A 22890-nucleotide genomic window follows, 5' to 3' on the forward strand; every position below is an offset into this window, starting at 1 on the left:
TTCAAATATCTGCACTTCCAGTCTCTACTAAAAGTAGAAAAAAAACTTTCTAAATGGTGTTTCAATGATACTAAATTTTATTAATTACTTTACCAACTCAATGTGAGTCAAAATTGCTGCTTATTTAAAGCTTAGCCTGGGGGACAGGTGTTGAACAGGGGGCTGCTTGGGACCATCTTTATCCCATTTCAGTGCGTTGGTCGCAGTCCCAGCTATTCCATATTTCTGATCCAGATTCCTGCTAACGTGCAGATCGAGAATCTCTTCCTGGCTCCTGGCTTTTCCCCGCCCCAACCCTGGCTCTTGGAGGCAAATAGGAGGATGCGCTGAATGGAAGATATCTCTTATTCTCTGCACTTCTGTCACTTTGTCTTTCAAGTAAATATACACAATTAAGTTTGAAAAGAACAGCCACATTTTCACTTACATTTTTTGTCAATTAAGCTTTAACATCATAGGTGATTTAAAATTTGTATTATTTGAAAGGAAAATTTAAAGGGAGAAACAGCAAGTGACAGAAACAAGAGACATTTTTCATATACTGACTAACTCCCCAAATGGCCACAACGGCTGGGGCTGACCAGACGGAAGCCAGGAGCATGAAACTCCACCTGGAGCTCCCATGTGGGTGCAGTGGCCCACATTTTAGGTCATCTTCTGCTGCTTTTTCAGACACATTAGCAGGGAGCTGGTTTAGAAGTAAGGCAGCAGGGATTTGACCCACACTTTGTTGATGGTGACTTAACCTGTTGTTTCACAAAGAAGGTCCCCCATATTGCAGCTCTGTGAGTTAACTCATCTGTGTTTCTTTTTTTGTCTGAAGAGTGGCATTGGGAATTTTCTGATTAGAGAGTATAAGAGTATAAGACATTAATAGTCTAAGAAGTGTTTCCTTTCTGTTTTTCAGTGAATTGAAGTAAATTATATTTTTATCAATCATGAATACATTATTAAGATCTCTGGCAAATATCAGTGGAACTGGAGAAAAAAAATTAAGGGATTGTGGGAGGGGCAGAGGGAAGAGGAGAAGGGGATTTGTTATCAGGCTTCGTCAGTAGTATCACTGATTGAAAATGTTTTACATTTTAAATAGAAATTCTGTGCATCAAATAAGAAGAATATAATCAGTATATCAGAATACACTATCAGAAATACAAAATAAGCATTTACTCTCAGATGAAGCGTATCATGTCTCATGTTTAACTGTGATTCTGACTCAGTGGCTTTTGTACTAGGAGAAAAATGCTTTCATGTGGGATGGGGTGACTTGACAAAACAGTGAAAAACACTGAATAAGCAAGGTGCACATGCAGAGAAGATCATGAATTACACTCGAAATTTTAATAATTGGGAAAATATGGTGTAGATGCACTTGACTAACCAATGCAAAAATATATGTATTTCTTTTTCATTTATAGGAAAAAGTCCAACATTTACAGAAGGCTTTTGCTTCAAGAGTAGATAAATCCACACAGACTGAACTTCTAGGCTGTGATGTAAGTAGTTGTGTAAAACCATTTTTATCTTCTTTATTGGTATTCAGCTTCCACAGCTTATTTACCGTGGCTGCTGCTGTGTCCATGCCTTGATTTAATGGGACTTAGGACTGCAACATTCATCTTTTGCTCTTAAACAATTCCCAAATACCTCGTGGAACTGAAAAAGATAATTACAGGCACCAACTAGCATACCAATTCCTTATTACTTTTTTTTTTTAAACCAACATGTCTAAAATTGTCTCTTGTGTAGTGAATTTGCAGACATGTGAAAGGTACATATTAGACCAATAAGACAATTTAGTTTTTTAAAGTAGTAATTTATCTATTAACAGATTAATAAAGTTACTATGTTTGCAGTCACCAGAGGCCAAACTCATCATTTTTACATGCAGATATAAGAAAGAAAACTCAACTGTGCAGAGAAATTTATAATAGCATTTTACCACTTGGACTTCAGTGCAGGCAGCAGAATTTAATTGAATATCAATATTTTTTTCCCTGAGTGTGAAGTGCTTGTGAAACTGTCAGAAGGTTTGTAAAGCGTATTTTCATACAGTATTGTTTCTAGTAACACCGGATGATCTTGAAAAGTTCTATATAAATATGTCTTTTCTTAAACTTGAGTATGAACTCTTCATTTTTCCTAAGTTTGTGATTTTAAACTTCCCTTTGATGCAAACATAAAAGAATTATCATCTTCATCATCGGCTAACATTTGCAAAAATGTCAGTCTTCTGTTTAAAGGCATTTATTATAATTTTTAGTGCTTTGTTGAGAACAGAAGTGCAATGATTTTAAGATTCGTTAAGATGAATACCATAATGATAAGATAGTTTTATAAGCAAATCTTCATTATAGTTAGCAAAATAAACAGCAAGCATTGTGGAGAAGCTTGGGACGCTCATACTCCACTCTGGTGTGCCTGGGATTGAGGCCTGCCTCTGCCTTCCCATCCAACTTCCTGCTAATATGCCTGGAAAGACAGCAAATGATGGTAAGAGCAGTTGAGTTCTGTCGCTGTTGTTAGACCTCAGTGGAATTCTTGGCTCTTGGCTTTGGCCTGACCCACTCCTGACTGCTGTGGTCATCTGGGGAGCGAATCACAAAAATGGCACCCCTCTCCCTCACTCATTCTTACCCTTGCTTTAAACTTTTCTTTTGACCTCTTATATCACTTTCAATTTAAAATGTTTGCTCTAGAAATCTAGATATTTTCCATGTTATATATAACCTTGTTATTGCAATACTTGATGAATGCCAGTGTTATGTTTCATTAAGTTCAGTTGATATTAATGTTTAAAGAAAACATTTTGTGGTTCACTATTGATGATTGCATTTGAGGATTTATTTGCTTGTATAAAATTTTTCCGGAAGTGATATTTGCATCAATCCTGCGGTGTGAACCATTGTGAATTTTATGAATGATAACCTACGTATTTATAAAGCTGTAAATTAGAGAAATATTCAGTAGGGATAGTATAGCTTTACTTCCCTTGAAACTCATTTCAATGTAACTGCATGATGCAACACAGGTATAAGTCAATTTAGAATCTACCTACTTCAAAGTCATCGTCTTTCAGCTAGATTAGTTGAACTTGTAGAAAGTGAAAATGCTTTTTCACTACTCCACGATCTTCATGGGAATCCAGACTTTTATTGAAAGTACTGAATTGTTAAAACAGGGAAAATTTGAAATCCTTAGCCTTTTGGAATCATTTACTCAGTCTTGTTCAAATTAAAGCATTCTTAACATCTGAGCATTCATATAAAATGTAAAACTTCTGTGTAACTCTATTAGCTTTATCAGTAGTACCATTTGTTGTCAACCTTGATTACTGGGGATTGAAAGTGAAGCCTGTGAAAATTCACCTATGGACAGTTACCCTACCACCACGACTCCTAGAAGCCCTTTAGGAGTTTCCTATGTATACATAACTTCCTTATTTTCTAAAAATAAAAAACAAAACAAAACAAAACAAAAAACTTACATCCAGCTATTTAATTCTCTAAACATGTAAATAATAACTTTAAAACAACACCATTAACTTAGTTATTTCTCATGTAGTCTTCATTGTTTATTGCTTTTATCTGTAACCATGAAAGCTAACTGTATTTTCCTGGTTTTAAAAAAGGGTTACATGATAATTATTTTTTTTAGCAGTGAGTCCACAAAGAATTCCCTTGCAAAATTGTTAGGATTTCCAAGGTTCTTTTTTATGTTAATATTTTTATTGATATTATTATTTTTATGGTAAAATTTTGTAGGTATAGGGGTTTTTCCCTTCCCTCCCCTTTCTGCCTCCCTATCTCCCCCCCCACCATTTCCCCCATATTATTACAGAAATATAGTCCTTTAGTAACAGTTATTGAGTAACTGCAATTTAAGTGTACCATGGCATTGTAGTTTTAAGCGATGTTAAAAGATCTAGAAACCAGTTGTCAAGGTATGTTTAGCGGTTTCATTAGGACTCCTCCTTTTATTTGAGAGTAAAGATGCATACTGCAGCATGTCTTCAGTTCCCAGTATGCTAGTCTACAATGCACAGTTTATCAGAGAGAATATATGTATTTACTGGTTTACCTATATATTTGTTTTGCATTTTGCATGAAGGTTGTCTTATATCAGAGAGAATAGATGGTATTTGGGTAGTTGTTACAGAATAATCATCTCTTCTATAATTCCATATTTCACATTTCCCTATTGAAGGTAAGGTCTGAGTTTACTCTTGTTCTTCACATTTTGGTAATATAAGTTTATGGAATAGGCTAACAACAGAAACATAATAGAACAACACACACATTTTATTACTTGTTCAGATCTCAGAAGTGTGAGAGTCAAAGAGTGTGAGACTCAAAGAGAAGCACAGAGTCTGAACCTTTTGTGAAGCTTAGACTGGTAAAAGCTTGGTTTTCTAGGGGAAAGGAAGGTGGCACAAACTGTGAAAGGGTGGAGGAGGAGATACACGGCATGCAAGGGTTAGCATGTTATAAAAATGAGGTCCTCCAGTACTATCAGGTCTCTGTGAAAGGAGAGGATCCTGTTTGGGGTGTGTTGGGAGACTGGGAGGGCAGCTAGGACAGCCTATGCCTGTGCATCACTGTCACTTTCCAAGTCTGGTAGATGCGCACTTCCTCAGAAAAGGACTTTTCAGAATTATTTTTTGGGTCTGCAGTATCTAGGGCTAACCAATTCAAAATATTTCAGGGAGTAAATTTACAGTGGGATACTCTTCCACAATGTATTATAGGACATGGAATTGGCAAATTAGGCCCTGAAAATACTGATGAACATAATTAGCATTCACTGTAGTAGTAGACTTTGACTTTTTTTAGATAGTGGTGCAGGAATCTAGGGAAGCAGTTGTTTTAAATAAACAATTCAGAAATAAATAAGGTGCTTAAATATGATGAGCTGGGTGACTATAGAATATATGTAATTCTGTAGTAACTTAAGTTTTCCCATGAACAACAAGTATATTTTCGATACCTTTCCATATCTGTAATCTTTTATTGTCATGTGCAATAAGTTATTTATTCTTTTTTTTTAAAGATTTATTTTTATTATTTTTTATTGGAAAGGCAGATATACAGAGAGGAGAGACAGAGAGGAAGATCTTCCGTCTCATGACTCACTCCCCAAGTGAGCGTAAAGGGCCGAAACTATGCCAATCCAAAGCCAGGAGCCTCTTCCTGGTCTCCCACACGGGTGCAGGGTCCCAAAGCTTTGGGCCGTCCTCGACTGCTTTCCCGGGCCACAGGCAGGGAGCTGGAAGGGAAGCGGGGCTGCTGGGATAGAACCGGCGCCCATATGGGATCCCGGGCGTGCAAGGCGAGGACCTAAACTACTTGCGCCACCGCGCTGGGCCCTAAGTTATTTATTCTTAATAACACTTTTCTCAGAAAAGATAGTCTGATTTCAATTTTCACATATGTAGAATACCAAATTGTACTTTCAATATAGCATTTACTAGAGAAGAGGAAGGAGAAATGCTGTAGAAATCTTGCACATTGTGGATGATTCTTATACTCTCCTGCCTTCTTCCTCAAGCTATCAATAATAAACATAAATTGTTCTTTACCAATCATTATGGATTGTGTTTCAGTGATATGAATATCAGAATATATGAAACTAGAAGTAACCATTAATAAAATTTGTTTTAAAAGAAAACTGATGCTACACATTTCATTTCAGATAAGAAATGGAATCCCACGAAAACATTAATTATAGTGAAATCTATTAAAAAGATCCACCACAGTGCATAAGTTTAGAAGTTTGTGATATAAACTGCCAGCTTGCCACTGATTTGTCAGGGGATTTGAAACTAATGTTAGTACACAGTGTGCTCTGAGTGCTGGTGCACATGGCAAGAATTCTACGAAAGTCAATTTGGAGCATTTCAGTGTGCAGTGCAAACACAGTAGTTCTTATGATGACGGAGACTGTTAAATGATGAATGTATGTTAAATAATCAATGCCAATTTAACCTATTTTCACCTTCCACTGTCTGTCCAGGCTTAGTTTATTAAAATATCGAGGAAAAATTTCTTAGGTGTCACTTGTGTTATTAAAACACGGTAGAAGATGAATAGATGTAATCAAGGACCAGTGTTCCACAGTACAGGATTACATTAAGAGCCAGGGAAGATGTTCTGATCATATCAACTATATACCTGGATATTTAGTGTAGCAAATATGCTGTACCTAAGACATTGAAACATTGCAAATGATATTTTGATGAAAATATTTGAGACTGAATAGCCAAAATATTTGTGGTGCAGTTCTTGAATTCCAAAAGTGAGAAAATTTGGGTACTTTCCCGAATCTGATATCTTAAATGGGAATGTTTTTCATTACTTTTTAAGTTTTTATACAATATAAATCATTTTAAAATGTTGCTAAATGACTTTTTACCAAATTAAAATAGTAATTTCTATTATTTGAATTTATAATGATTGCATTTTATATACATTAAACAAAACTATCATATAAGTTCTCGAACTTTTTAAGTATTTCTTCTCTTTTGTATATGAACCTCTCTCTAATTCCTCATAAATCCAGTAGTACATCCACCACATTTTGTCTCTGCTTGCTATATAACTTCTATCAATAGACTTTTTAATAATACTTTGTTTTGTGTTTTTTCTTACAACTTCTATTTAAAAGCATTTGTCATATGAAATCATACCTGTTTGTGGGGTATTATGCAATTCTTCCTTAAATGTATACTTTGTGTAATATCCAATGAAGGCAATTATATTTGTTCTTTTACGCATACAACATTTATTTATAAGGAAAACTTCCAAAAATCATACCTTCTAGCACTTCAAGGGAGAAGTGTGCAATAAATCAATATTATGACTTTATGCAATACTTTTATTCCTACTCTTAAAAGATCCTAAGGATTTCCTAGTTCTCTCTGTAAAACAGAAGACATTTCACTCAAAAATAAAATTTTCTTTTGATTGACCTGACTCTAGATCTGATGAAGCTAGTAGTTCTCAAAATTTGTTCCAGTGGCAGATGAACTGGTTTAAAATAAAAACAGTCCTTCTTTTGACTAACATGTATTTAACTCTTAGTTTTAATAAGACTAAAAGTAGGAAGATAATCGTCTCCTCCCACAGATGCTCATTAGCACTCCAGTTATCCAGTTTTGGTGTTCTAAAAGCATCACTTTTGGAACATCCATCCCTGTTTTCTTTAACAGATTTTACTGTGTTTCCCGTAAGAACCAAGTTCATTAATAGGTACTTGGGATTCAGCCATTATTAGGTACTTGGGTTTCAGCGTTTGAGTAAACAACAGATATTTTGCCAAGGTTCTTGCAGTTGGTAAGAACATACTGAAAATGCCCTCTGCCATTGTCCATGCCCACAATGACAGACATATGACTGTTTATGAAGAACTATACTATAGTAATACTATAGGGGAACTCAACAAGGTGGGGGAGGGTATTGGGAGGAAGTAAGGGAAATACTAGGGCCTATGGAACTGTATCATAAAATGATAACAATAATAATAAAGAAATAAAATTTTATAAAAAGAACATGCTGAAAATAAGCAGTGGGGCTAGTGTTGTAGTACAAGTGCTAAAGGCCTCTTCCTGTGACAACAGCATTCCGTATTGGTGCCATTTGTGTTTGTGCTGCTCCTGTTCCAATCTAGCTCCCTGCTATTGGCCTCAGAAAGTAGGAGATCGCTCACGTTTTGGGGGCCCTGCCACCCACCTGTAAAGCTTAGATCAAGTTAGTTCCAGACTCTCAGCTTCAGGTTGTCACAGTCTGAGCCTTGCAGCCATTTGGAAAGTGAATCAGCAGAGAGGACATTTATCTCTTGCTCTCACTACTGCCTTCTGTATAACCCGGCCTTCCAAATCAATTAATGCATATTTTTAAACCAGCGAAAACAAAACTATGTGCATAAAAAGTAAGCAATTTACATAATGTATTGAAAGTGCTAAGTGTGACGCAAGAAAAGAAAAGCATAGGGAAACCATGATTGTGAGTGTATGCAATGGGAATCCAGATTATTATTCGAAATTTTAATCAGGATAATAATGGTAGTTTTGATGTTGAGTGAAAAGAAGTGAGTCATATAATAGGTGCAGTGAAAAATGTTTAATGTAAAACTAGACTGTGTGGAGTGTTCTGGGAAAGAAAGAGAGAGGAGAAAGAAATTGAGGGACAGAGGGAGGGAGGAAGGGAGGGAGAGAGAGAGGGAAGGAAAGAAGGAAGGATGGAAGGAAGGAAGAAAAGGACGGAGGGAGGAAGGGAGGAAGGAGAAAACACACAAAAAGAAATGAAAACTGTGCAAATCTGCAACGTACTCTTTGAAAATCCCTTCAAGACTCCTCAGTCAGTAAGAAATGGTATTTATAATTGGGTCACTGATATATATTTGAAAAATATTAGCATGTAAGTTCTTGAAACATTTATTTATAGCTACATATATATATATGTGTATACACGTGTGTGTGTATATATATGTATGTGTGCACAGTCTGGGAATATCTTGTGTGATGTGGGTGCAAAACATTTTTGACATATTTTTCTTTTTCTTATGGGTTCTAGGACTAGATTTGAATCTATAAATTTTAATATACATAAAAATGGAAATCATATTCATATCAATGTAATTCTACCTCTAGTATAGTAGTGAAATTATAAAGTTTTAATGTAATGTAATCAAATAAAATATTAGTACAATATATAAAGTGGTTGTTTGAATTTTAATGTAGCTCGCCCAAAATTATATAACTAGTAGCTGATTTGTGTCCTGTCTTTATAATTCTTCATATGAATGGTTTCTTTAAAATGTAAGTTCTAGAAACACTGACTTTTTCATAGGTAGAAATTACAAAAGTGCATATAGTGAAACAATAATGATGATTTTGCCATAGCATAAATATGAAAATTTCTTTTTCACTCTACATGAGCTGACAGCTTTTTTATTATATCCTGATCAGATCCTTTCTTTCACTTGGCCATCAAATTTCATTAATTAAATTATTTAATTGTTCCCTTCAGTTTTCTGATAAAGTTTGCTATTCTCTTCAATAGCTCTACTTATGTGTAATTTCAAAGCACAAAAGGGGCTAATTTCATCAAGACGATTAGCCCTCAGAGTTCTCTTTGTCAAAATGTTTTTCAAGCACTTGATTCATATTATCAATCTTAATACTATCTAGATTGTGCCTTTTGCTAGTAAAAGAACTAATATTGATTTAGCGGGAAAAAAAGGTTTTAAAGTGCTTAAATTAGTGTCATTTTAAAATAAAGATGCAAACTAATTTTATAATGTTTAAAATCAGATATCTAGGAACAAAAAGATTCCATGAATGCTTGGTTTTATACCAAGCCAGCAATAGAAAAGAAATTTTCAGAATAGTGTAATAGAATAATAGTGTAATAGTATAAGCTCATTTCTTAAAAATGAGCTCTTTGCCTCATTAACTTCACTCTTTGGAAAGTGAGAATCCCAGGAAATTACACTCTTTTGTGATATCATAGTATTAAGATGATAATTCAAATTTTAAATTTATAATGTAGAATAACTATAAAGCAAATTTATACCAAAAAAGGAAAATTTGCAATTCAGAGTCTTGAAGAGTCCAGGTTCTGTGTACATCAAAATTACTATAGATTTCATCATTATTTTTGTGCATAAAATCAATTTCTAAATTTATTTTAGTTAAATCTACCAAATTAGAAAATAGTTCATTTAAGATGTAGTTCTAAAAATATTCCCAATGTGTTTAGCATTTTCCTGAACTGGGAACATGGAACTCAAACATGATAAACTGTTAATTTTCTAAGCCCTCAAGAAAGAACCAATGTACAGATAGAAATAGCTTTTTCTAATTTTGGATTACAAAGTGTATTTAATGTTCATAAAATGATACAGTGGGAGCTGCAGCCCATCAGAGAACTGCCCACAGTTTCCCTACTGGGTATGCTCCCAGCCCCGGATCTTGCACTTTCTAAGTAGCTCTACAGTCTTGTCTGACAGAACTTGCCTCCAAGTAACAGCACCTGCTGTTTTACTGTGGCAAAGCCCAACCAGCATATACTTACTCTGGCTTATGCATGCACCAGTGGTTATGATTGGTTGTCCCAGCCTGGCTGTCTCCATAACCAAGCTCAATGCAGGCTAACGGAGTTGTAGTCCTGCCCAGCCTGGTCTATCCCCAGTTTCAGCTCTCAGGCTTATCAGCAGGAGCAGTGGCCCAGAAAGGCTGCCCCTTCAGCCCTGTTTAGGGTCTCATGTATGCTGGTGGAAACTGTGGCACACACTGGCATGGCTCACCTCACCTTGGCATCACCCAGCAGGTTCTGCAGCCTGGTGCAGCCGGTCTGTTCCCAGTTCCAGCTCATGCAGGTAGGTGCTGCAGGATAATCTAACCCAAACAGCCCCCCGTCCAAACCCTAATGTGAACTGGCTGGTGCAGTGGCCCAGCCTGGCCTGTCTTGCACTCTGTCCTGGTTTGTACATCTGCCAGTGGATGCGCTGAACTTGCCCAACCTGGCTTGGCCCACACTTGACCTGTATGTATGCCAGGTAGTATTGTTATCTGACCTGGTCTGGGCTGCTCCCAGCGTTGATTCTTGTGCTCATTCTTAGGGACTGAGTCCTGATAGAAGATTTCCCCAAGCTCCTCTATCAGATAAATTCCCTGTGCAGATCCTGTGTACACTAGTGAGTCCTTGGCTCAGCCGGAGAGCCAACCCCCTGTCCTGGAAGGAACCGCAGCCTTGCCCTCCTGGCCACACTCATTCTTACTCTTACTATTGGGTGCTAGAGAGCAGCTATCTTAGTCCATACCCTAATGTAGTTCAGTGGGTATAAATTTAGCCCAGCCTGTCCTATGCCTGCCCTGGCTTTTGTGAGCACTAGCAAGTGCCAGAGCCTGGCCAAGTCTAGCACACCCTAGACCCAGTCCACACCCATGACAAATGAAACTGCAGCCATGTCTAACCCAGTTCATCACACCCATTCCAGCTGTTGCACTCATAGCGCAAGTGTGCATGGATCCTGAGCAAGTAAGCAGGACTCCAAACTGGCATGGCATACCACCAGAGGATTGGAATCGGAGTGCTGTGGATTGCTCAAGGAAGCAGGTCGGGAGATGTGTGGAAGGGGGAATTGCTGGGTTAGAATGTGGCAGGGGAAGAGTGACTTCTGTGAACTCCCATCAACATGGCTATTGCATTTACAGGTAAATGAGGGGGCTGAGACTGGATGGTTTAGAGGAAGGAAACGAGAGGACCTTTCAGGGCCAAACCAGTATACCTGTCCATATGGGACACATGAGCTGGAATTGTTGGTATCAACCACCACCTACCATCACCCACAAAAGCCATGCCTGGGGTGCCTGCCTGGCAGGGCTTGACTAAAATACCCGCCAGTGAGTGTTAGGTCAGGGGTGGGCCATGTTAGGCAGGCCATGACAGTAGCAAGCTCATGAGAAAACATGGGTTTGGGAGCAGATCCTGTGAGGGATCATGGGCTTACCCCTGTGGAACTGCTATACTAACTAGTTTGCTCAAGATCTGGGGTGGTGATGGGCTGAGCTAGGCATGACCATGGAACTCACCAGCACTCATGCATACTGGTGTTGGGAACAGGCCAGTCTGGTCTAGGCTATAGCACCCACAGGCACACCCAAAGATTGGGTATGGGGCAGGCTGGGCACAACATCCATCAACACACACAAAGTCAGAGACTAGGGTGGCAGACTGTCAAGTAAGGGCCTAGCACCTGCTAGCACACATGAGATCTGGGTCTGAGAGTGGGCCTGGTGGGGGACCTTGTGGAACTCCCCTGATGGGCCATAGCTGCCGCTAGTGAGTGCATGAGTAGGGCCGTGTGTTAGTCAGGCGAGACAGGGCTGCTTCACTTGTCAGCAGGTATGTGAGTTGGCTCTGTAGGAGGTGAACCAGGAAGGGCTGGACCAAACCACAGCACACTGGTATGTGCGGGAGCCAGGATGGGGTGCAGGACATACCAAGCTAGCCTAGGCTATCACACCTACCAGTCTGCATGGAAAGCCCAGGGTGGAGGCAGGCTGGGCAGGGATAGACTGCAGCACCCACCAGTGAGAGTTTTGTATGGGGTCTGACGCAGCCAGACCAAGTTACAGCATCTGGCGGCAAAAGCCAAGCTGAGTAATGGGTTATGCCTGGCTGAGTCTGAGCAACCACTGGCATACACAAGATCTGTGGCTGGGTAAGAGCTTGATTGGGTAGCTAAAAGGACACCCCTGCTTGGCTGCAGTTCCCACTAGTGAGCAAAACCTTTCAAGCTCAAAGATATAATTTTCAGTGGTTCTGTAAGAGGAGGTGGATGCATAAGTACAGTAATGTCATGAACCAGACAAATTAAAACCATGCAGTGTAACTGAGATGGTATCCTTAATAAACAATAATGTTAATAAAATTGGGTGAGCTCTGCTTGAAGAAACTGAAAAAATATAGTGATTATATGTATGTGTATATAATACATGTATACACATATATGTATATGATGTAATATATATATAGTACACAGGAAAGAGAGATGAAAAAAAACAGGAATAGCAACACCTAGTAAATGAATTTCACTAAGGACTATGTGCTATTTTCCCATATGCTTAAAAATGTTTCTATTAAAGGAATTACTTCCCCATTTGCAGCAACAACAACAAAATCCACCAAAGCATTTCAATAATATTACATACATATGTAATATATATCCCAGAGTTAAGTCAGGGATTGAGTCATCTAGCAGTAATATATATTTAAGAGAGTTTTAAGGATTTTAATTAAGGATTGATAAAATTAAAAAACATAAAAATATATTGAGAAACAGCAGAAAGGAAACATCTCAGTGTAAAAACCAAGAAAATTACTGTGTAACTGATTTTCCTAACCTTTAATATTCCACAGTGATTAATCATAAAAGAATCCTATCTCCAGTTAGTGTTGTCTGGGCAGAGTAGTCACAGTGAGTCATTAATCCTCATTGGGTTTTAGTTTAGTTTTTTGTTTTTTTGGTTTTTTTTTTTTTGCAGACTTCCCTATGTTCTGCAAACTAAAAGTGACATATAAGAGGACAAGGTTTCAAAACAGGACTATCAGAAATCATTTCCAGAAGGAGAAATAGCAGCACACACAGTGACTTATATCAAATATCAATCACTTGTATTTCACTGCCAGATTCAGTTAGGATATTTCCCATCATTTTAGCAACATTTTAAAATTAAAATGTGGATCTGATTTAGAACTTTAAAAATAATAAATCTTAGTATCCTTGAAATATAGGAAAAATATAGTGTCAAATTTCAGAGAAGTATATAAAATATTTTAATATATTCTTTGTCTTTCCACATTCATCTAACAGCATCTTCAGGCATCTTGTTAATAGTGCCAGCCTTAATGACTTTGTAGACCTTTTTTTCAACAAATACACATGTTTGGTTATTCTCTGTGCATGTGCATCCGTGTTTAACACGGTTATAATCCTGACATGACTTTCATTACAAGGTGTTTATACTGTCCCCTAAAAATCAGAAAGTATTCTAGACATCAGCATTTCACCAATGAAAAACAAACATACAAATCTCCTGTCTCATAAACTTTACATTCTAGAGGATGAAAGATAGTTAATCAGCATTAGAAAGAAGAACAGAATTTCACACAGCAATATGGACCATGAGGAAAGTTAGTAGCAAGATGAGTTTAGGAGAAACCAGAGGAAGGGCTGATGTTGCATGTGTAATAATTATCAGGGAACTCCTTATCCAGGATGTTCACAGAACCAGAATAAGTATCTGGATGAGCAAAGTGATGTTAGCTTAGGCAGTCATATTCCAGTCTTGCTTGGTGCTTTAGCACTTCCTCATGCGGATGTTAATGTTGTCTTCCCACCAAAAGGCTCTGAGTGCACCATCTGATGACTCTACCAGAACAAAACATAGGCATACAGCTTCCATTATTGCACGTCTTTGTTGATACACAACATGTACACACCACACATACACAATAGCTAGCACACACAATTAAGTGGTTCACACACCATTGAGTGGCTCACTAAAGCAGATTGAGTAAAATCCTCATTCTTCAAACCAGTGTGCATGGCCAGTAATAATTGTATCCTTCCCTATGTTTTCAGTTGTAACTCCTGCTGATTGCCAGTAAGACTTTTTATCCCATCTAAACTGTTGTTCCTTGTGTCATCAGGTTAGGTAGTATTTTATGTTTTTAAAATATCTGGAAAGACCTTTGACCAATGTGTAAATCTCCTTTCAGCCAAGTTCCAATTCTGTTTTATCTTTCCACCAAGCTCAGGAATGATTTTTTTCTTTCTACAGAACTCTTTCAACAGATATTCCTATTGATTATGCTTCACCTTGCAGTTATAGTTCTGTGTATTAGTTCTACAGATTGACAAGTGTATATGTAAATATCCATGTATATCCTTTGAGTTGAGCTATAAGTCACCTTGTCTATGACTCATATTTTCCTTTATTCATTTTTATCTCCACAACTAAAAATTTATATTCCTTTGGAGATGGTGTCCTGTCCTGTACTTCTTGGGTATATACTTTCTTTTTCTTTTATATTTACTTCCATATAAAATGCATTTCATTTTAATGTTTAAATATTTAAAAATATTTGAATGCTCATATCACTTAAATTGTTATAAATTTGCACATTTTAAATAATGGGAATCCTTGCTGCAGAATGGCAAGGTTTATTGGGTACTTGTGTTAAAGACTTGATTATAACTGGCTTATTAAAATATAAGGAGGGTCTGATAAAACTTGCTTAATGCTTCATTATTTAATTGCAATTTTCTCTTGAGGAATTTATAAAGAAAACAGTTGATGAGATTTGTTTTCTGTATCTCTACTTGCAAACTGAGGCAATAATAACATTTTGTTTGCTAATCCTCCTTCATTCATCTTTTGTTTGGTAGCAAAGAATTTTTAATTGGAAGTTTGGGAAGTAACCATTACTAATCCTCTTTGTAAATGTTATGTTTCTAACAGAAAATTATCATTGGAACTGTTGTATGTTGGTCTGTTTTTTTTTTTATTTTACTTAAGTTTTGAATATTTTAAACCTTCATCACAAAATTTCATTTTATTAATTTTATGTCATTTTTTCTTTTTGTTTTCTTTCAAGGCCCTGTGGAATCCTACATGCACTGAAGGTTTTTTAAAACCAGTACATATTTCAACATAGATTAAATAATCATTTGACCATAAGTAATGTATCTCTAATCTGTGACGTTAAATATTACATGAAAATATATTTTCGAGTCATTCGGTATGTCAGCTATTTCTCAGATTATGTAATATAGAACTATTTTTCTAATACTTCATATGGCTTGCATTTGTAAACACTTACATACAATATTGATGAACAAAGATCCAAGTGAAATATTTCTGTTTTTCTTAACTGTATTCATAAAATAGATGTATTTTAAAAATTTCTATATACAAGTATTCTAAAATGTAACATTCCACTTGGCAGTAAATATTTTCATTCAATGTCATTTGTCTGTTTGTTATAATATTCATTTTGTGTCACCCTTTCCATGCATTTAGGTAAGTTTGAACACAGCACTTTGTCTTCTTCCACCATTGTGGTACAATGCGTTTGCAAGAGCTCAGTGATAATTCTATGGTGTTTTCCCCTGTGTTTAAGCCAAAACACAAAGTATTGTGTCTTCATACGGAATAAATAGGAATAGTTTCACTCGAACAGAAGAGGATAAAAGCCTGGTCATATTTCTGTTTAGATGAAATATTATTATATCTGAATGCTGACCTCATATCAAAGGAAGTTTTTTGAATGTATCATAAAGCTCGTCCCTATCCTGGACTTGATGTTGTTCCCTCATTTCTGTGTTCCCTCTTCACTTCCTTTCTGTGATAGTTCAACTTGAATTAGAAGAATGGCAAGTGACTGTCAGGCACTCCTGAATGTTACAATTTGGACTACCCCAATGAAAGATTCAATGTCATGGTAGGGGCGACAACAGCACAATTAAGCTATGGGGAAGAATACAGCTTTATTGTTTTCTTGTGTTTCATAATGAAAGTCATGGTTAATTGTGGTTATTCATAATATGTTATAAAATTAACTAGATTATTTAAATTATTGTGTAACATTTAATATAAATAGCCAAATGCTGAGCGGAACTGTGGTATTGAATAAAACTATAAATCTATTTATTTGTACAACAATATTGTTTGTTTCCTCATGATTTTTTTTTCCATAAAAGAAGTCTTTTTTAATGATACAAAACTCATTGTTTGTCTGGAGGTTTTCTTGGATGTATTCTTTTACTCTTTTTTGTCTCTTTATTATTTATATTCGAAATCTCTAAAAATGAAGTAATGAAAACTCTTTCCCCTCAATAAAGCACTCTCCTGCTAAAGGTTTTTTTTTTTTCCAATTAGAATGGTCAATATTATTCTGAAAAAGCAAAAATTAATCAAAGAAATTTTGGTTAGACTGTAAGAACAAAACTCTTACTAGAATGTGAAGTAAGGAAACAACAGAACAGGTTTCTTGAGAAGCAGCAAATCAGAAATTTCTAATGCATGTCAAAAAATAATAATAATAATCAGCTACCTCATGAGGTACAATTTCAAGATTGTTTCTTAACACCAGATAAGTATTTCTGTATTGTGCTTGAAAACCCCTTCCTTTTCCACTCGTTCCTCCCTTTCTATCTGTTTCTTGACTCTTTTGTTAGGGAGTCAATGCTGAAAATGCTGTAGTAGACAAGTTTGCAGGTCAGTAATTCTAATTTCAAGGAGATATTTATATACTTTACCATAACGTTTATAGCATAATCTGTTTCTTTCACTAATAAATGTGTTTTTCAAGTATTTGATTGCCAAAATTGGAATAAAAAAAGGAGTTATCTTCGTTTTGTTACTGTTTTTAAGAGTTCTGAGAACTACTTTAACTATTGCGCTGTGTTCCAGGCTTGCAAAATAAGGTTGGTAATTATTTCCTGGAGGGAGATAGGTGACATCAGGGTGTGTGAAAGTGTTCTAAGTGGTATAGCGTTTATAGTCACGGATCCAAGGAAAAGGTATGCTATGTGATTATGTTTGCAGACTCATCTAAAATACTCGCATATTCGGAGTTCAGTAACTCTGAATAAGAGATTGGACAGAGTTGGTTATTTTATTTTTCAAAAGAGGAATCTACAATGTGTCATTTTCTTCCTCAAATATATTTGAAAATATGTCTAATCCTTTATTATGTTTACCTGAGACTAGAAGCAGGAGTTTTCAGATTTTAGAAAAAAGATGTTTCCGTTTTATTTGTGTTTATGTCTCTTTCTAGGAATTTTTAAACAGCCTTTTCCTATTTAATTTCTTATGTAAGCATGTCTTCTCCACAGGAATTCAAGAAGTAACTTGCTACTCTCTTTTGTATTGGTTAGCACCCAGGTGATATGGTGGCTTTTTTAAAAAGCAAGTGAAATAGCAACACAAAATGATAAGTTTTGAACTTTTACAATTTTTTTTCTTTACGTGATTGAAACAAGTCCATATATCACTGAATAGGTTGGCATAGAAGTCGTTCCTTGAAAGGAACTGTTGTTTGTAGTATTTATGAACATCAAGAACTGTAAGAACATCCTGTCTGGTGGGCATTGTGCTGCGATGGGTGCGGCTACTGGGGATGTCCAATCCCATTTTGGAATACTCTTTAGAGTCCTAGATATATCGTTGCAATTTCAGCTTCCTACAAATGCGTGTGGGAAGGATATCTGGAAGAGCTGCATGCTCCCAGCTTCAGCTTGTCCCTGCTTTAGCTATCACACACATTTGGGCAAACCCAGTGAATGAAACATCTTTGTCTCCATTTTTCCTTTCAAATCTCTCTCCGTGTGTCTCTGTCTTTCTTAAAGGAATGCACTACGTCTTACAAAAGCCATTGGTTGGATATGTGCTATGCATAATGGAGAAGGGTAAGGTAATTGTAAAATAATAAAGAATAGCAAAAATGTATTTCTTTAATCTTAAATATATATATATATATATTTCTTGGGCCCGGTGCAGTGGTCTAGCGGCTAAAGTCCTAACCTGGAACGCACCAGGATCCCATATGGGTGCAGGTTCTCATCTCGGCAGCCCTGCTTCCCATTCAGCTCCCTGATTGTAGCCTAGTAAAGCAGCTAAGGATGACCCAAAGCTTTGGGACCCTGCACCCGTGTGGGAGACCGGGAGGAAGTTCCTGGCTCCCAGCTTCAGAGTGGCACAGCCCTGGCGGTTGTGGTCACTTGGGGAGTGAATCATCAGATGCATGGTCTTTTCTGTCTCTCCTCCTCTCTATATGTCTGACTTTGCATTAAAAAAAAAGATTATTTCTTTTTATTTGAAAGGCAGATTTTTACAGAGTGTAGGAGCGCGAGCGAGGTCTTTCATCTACTGGTTCACTTTCCAAATGGCTGCATCGAGAAGCTGAACCAATCTGGTTTCCTCTGGGGCTTCCACTTGCATGTAGAGGTCTATTCTACTTAAAAGCCCAAAAGACAGGCTAAGAAAGATTCCCCCTGTGCTGGTTTGCTTCTCGTACACCTATAACGACCAAAGATGACCAGTTTAAGGTTAAAAAAGCCTGGATCTCAGTCTCCGTATCCTATGTGGGTGACAGTGAGCAGAGAGTATTTCAACCTTCATCTGCTGCTTCCCATGGGATGCATTAGCAGGAAACTAATTTCAAAGAGGAGCTTGGAGTTGAACTCAGATATGGAATGGAAGATATGGAATACAGACCTAGTAGCAATCGTGGCAAATCAACTTTTTTGAAAAAATGAGCCACATGAGGAACAAGAAATGTGTACATAAAAGGGAAAAAAAATGAGTAAGAGTTTTCTAATCCTCAGGAAGAGCAATGGCTAGGAAATGTGATTTGATTCCTTTCTTGTTTGAAAGGTAGACTTGCAGACTCTGGTTCACTGCCCAGATGGCTGTAACAGCTGGAGCTGGGTCAGGCTGAAGCCAGGATCCAGGAGCTTCAGTCAGGTCACCTAATGAATTGTAAGGGCCCAAACGCTTGTGCCGTCTCCTCTGCTCTTCACAAGGTTGCAGTCAGAGAAATGGATTGGAAATACTCAAACCAGCATTCATATGGGATGCCAACATTTGAGGTTGTGGCCTTACCCAGCGCACCTGTTTTCTGCTGACAAAAGTGTTTTTGCGTGAATTTTAAGAGCAGAATATTGAAAACCAAAGCATATTCTCTTGGAAAGAATATTAATTTAAATCATGCACATGTAATACGAGCAAAGCTATATATGCAAAAACACACAGTGTTACTGTTTTCGCAATGATTTTCCATCAGAAAGTAAGATTCAGAAGGCAAATTATTTTTGACCTTGATTTTAGAAGTGAGAATTGCAGGCCCAGTATAGTGGCCTACTGGCTAATGTCCTTGCCTTCCATGCGCCAGGATCCCATATGGGTGCCAGTTCATGTCCTTGAAGCCCTGCTTCTCCTCCAACTCTCTGCTTGTGGCCTGGGAAAGCAGTGGAGGATGGCCCAAAGTCTTGGGACCATGCACCTGTGTGGGAGACCTGGAGGAAGCTCCTGGTTCCTGGCTTCAGATAGGCTCAGCTCCGGTCATTGCAGCCAGTTGGGAGTGAAGCAACGGGTGGAGGATTTTCCTGTCTATGCATCTGCCTTTCAAACAAAAATAAATAAATTTTGTTTTTATTTTTTAAGAAATATATTGTTGAGTTTTAATGAAAACGAATACTCACTAATGCAAAGAATAAGAGGATCACATAAGACAGGCACCGATATAGATCTTCACTGATATCCAATATCATGGGACCTTTCAGAGGCACTGGCAGTTATAAAAGCTCAGATGAAGCAGTCTGAGATCCTGTGCCTAGCTCTCTGGGACCTTTCATCCTAGCTGGACATCCACTTTGATCTACTTTAACAGATCACATCATGAAGAGAGGCTTTGTGAGATTAGTTCATGCAGCAAAGGGAAGCTTCTCTTTCTATCTCATCAATGTGTCATTTTCCTTAGAATCATCCACTTAAGTCAACAGGTTTAGGTTCCTTTAGTCCAGTGACTTCTGAACCTGGGGAATAGCATAAAAGTTTCTGGAAGTAAGAATGCTTTATCTTTGAAAAAGTATTAGTCTTTCCGTAGTGTATTGGTGAGCACTGTGGACTCTGAAAAAGTATTAGTCTGCCGAAAGGTTCAGTATCACATTGACTCAGAGAAGGCAGGAATTTATCTTCCTTCATTTCTTTCTGGAAAATCACTTGCTCTCTTCTTCTCCTTGCCCTCCGTTCTATCATTCACTCCGAGAATGTATAGGAAATGATGGGAGATAAGACATTAAGAGCTACACATATTTAATGTGTAGATTATAATTTTAATTGTGTATTTTTATTGGAAAGGCAGACCAGATCAGAGGACAGACAGAAAGATATTCCACCCACTGGGTCAATTCACAAATGACCACTTCAGCTGGAGCTAAGCCAATCTAAACCCAGGAGCCAGGAGCTGGTTCAGCTGGTTCTCCATTGTGGATATTGGGTACTGAGGACTTGATTCATCTTTCAGTACTTTCCCATTGGCACAACCAGGGAGCTGGATAGTAAATGGAGCAGCTGGCACATGAACTGGCACCTGTATGGGATCCCAGTGCTTGAAAAATAAAGATTTAACCAGTTTACCATCACATTGAGCCCAAATGTGCATATTATATTTTAAAAGTATACATTTTTAAAACTTTTATACTTGCTATTCATGCAAAATTAGTCCTATTTGGAACAATAATCCACTGAACTCATTGAAGCAGAATATCTTCCTTTATCCTTATGTTTCCTTTCTCCCAATTTTCCATATTTCTTATTTTATATTTTAGTTAAACTAGATGCCTTATCTCAACATATCTAATGTCTGTCTTTGTTGGAGGGATTATAAAATATAGATTACTTTTTTTTTCTGCTTTGTAAATAGCAAAAATATGATAGAACAATTCCCTTAAGATGCTGAATCCAGTACTAATGGCCTGATTTGTCTGTTCTGCTTTGTCAAAGCCCTCATTATATTATTTCTGCCCTCCAGTTCGGTGCCCTTGCCCACATCAGTTTCCTAAGCTGTGATACAGTCTAGTTTCTCTAAGCTTGTTTATAGAAAGAGAAAATCAAGTGCCATGTGTCCATGTGCAAACATTTTCCCCAGCTTCTCTGGACACCGTGGTATCTCTTGTCTCTACATCACTCTGCAGCTCAGTAATTTCAATACTTTTGACTTTTCCTATATTTGTCAGGTGTTGTTCTAAATGCTTTGTGTGTTTTGAATATTATAGTCTTCACAAAACTCAATGATGCAAGCATTGTTACTCTTACTAAGCAAATATACTGCTTGATAGAGAAATATCACAGTTGTGTCATCTTGAGGTATACCACTTCCCAAAAACAGGTGATTCTGAAATAAAGAATTTCATTTGATTTTCATTAGGGGTCATGCTAGTATCATCATTATGAGCAATGAAAGGCATTGTTATTTGGGGTCGGCACAATGGCTCAGTTAGCTAATCCTCTGCCTACAAGTACTGGTAATTGATGACAGTGATGGAGTATGAGCCTTGATTTGTACCAGATTTAACCACTTTATATTGCTTCCAACTATATTTTTAAAAAATAGTCATTTTTGACGGTCAATTAAAAGAACTAGGGAGACACATAGTGAAGGACATCTCTTCGCTGGTTCACACCTCAGATGACTGTAGCTCATAGGTCAGGACCAGGCAGAAGCCTGGATTGTATCTGGGTCTCTTGTCTGATTGTCAGGGTGCCAGGTACTTGTATCATCTGCTGCTGCTTTACTAAGCATATGAGCAGCGAGCTGGGTCAGAAACAGAGCAATTGGTACACAAACTGGATCTCATATGAGATACCCAAGTTACAAGCAGCAGCTTATCCACTGTGCTACACAATCCAGGCCCTCCCCTTCCACCAGAAGAACAGAGTGACATGTATCTGTATTGGAAAGTAGATGAGAAGTGACAATCCCAAAGATAATTGCTTTACGTTATCATATATTTACTTCTTGCTTTAACTATATATACTTGTTACTAATCAGCAAGCAACAGTTTTCCATGTTCCCTCACCATAAATCTTAGGGTGAGGGAGAAATCATGTGTTATGTTGTCCTTTCTGAGACAAAGAGAGAGCATCACAGATTCTACACTGTGTCTTAAAATAATGTTTCTATTCATATTTCTTTGGCCAAAACAGCACATTTTGTAATTACAGTTAACTAGCATGGTGAGTAGAGTAGAGATAACCAATAATGTGTCCCCCAAATGACAAAATTAAATGCAGTCAATTAGCACCAATGTGTGCTTCTGGTATTGCTTTTTCTCTGGATTAATATCATTTTTATTAAAATGTGAAAATTATACCTTTATAAGTATTCTGTTACTGACATTTGAAAAACTTCAGAAACTGTGACACTACTTGTTTGGGGCTATAAGTGAACATCCCCTTTCAAAAACTCTTGTGTAGCATGCAAATTTTCAGTTTCAGTAACTCTATCTTTCAAGTGATTCTATTTAAAGATATTTCTGTTTGTAATGACCAAACTGTTAGTTGGGCCTAGAGTTTGTGGATATTAATACAGTAACACTTTAACTACTTCAAATAATCATATATGGTGATGTAAACATTCATGTATTTTTTAGAGAGAAGGGGAGAAGCACATATGCATATACTCCCACACCCAAGGAAAGAGAAATGGGAGAAACTGATTCCCGTAGTGCTCCTTGCGTGCTTGGGCACATTGCTGGATGGCCAGACCAAAGCCAGGGAGAGAACCTCAATCTACATCTTCTGTCTGGGTAGCCTGG

General features: G+C 37.3%; 1 protein-coding gene across 2 annotated transcripts in view; it reads left to right on the forward strand.

Annotated features, from left to right (window-relative positions):
• The window catches only part of CCSER1 (coiled-coil serine rich protein 1), a 1046074-nt gene that overhangs the window by 554651 nt on the left and 468533 nt on the right, over positions 1–22890 (forward strand). The window contains exons 9-10 of one of the 2 annotated variants that reach the window (XM_040967488.1): positions 1419–1496; positions 15165–16051. In XM_040967488.1, the coding sequence (XP_040823422.1) occupies positions 1419–1496; positions 15165–15224 (138 nt within the window). In that variant the 3' untranslated portion in view covers positions 15225–16051. Of the gene's footprint in view, positions 1–1418; positions 1497–15164; positions 16052–22890 lie in introns of those variants that run through there. The other variant, XM_040967487.1, reaches the window with a different exon arrangement.

This window comes from Ochotona curzoniae, unplaced genomic scaffold, assembly GCF_017591425.1.
Source record: "Ochotona curzoniae isolate NIBS_2020 unplaced genomic scaffold, NIBS_Ocur_1.0 scaffold_4506, whole genome shotgun sequence".
Lineage (NCBI taxonomy): Eukaryota > Metazoa > Chordata > Mammalia > Lagomorpha > Ochotonidae > Ochotona > Ochotona curzoniae.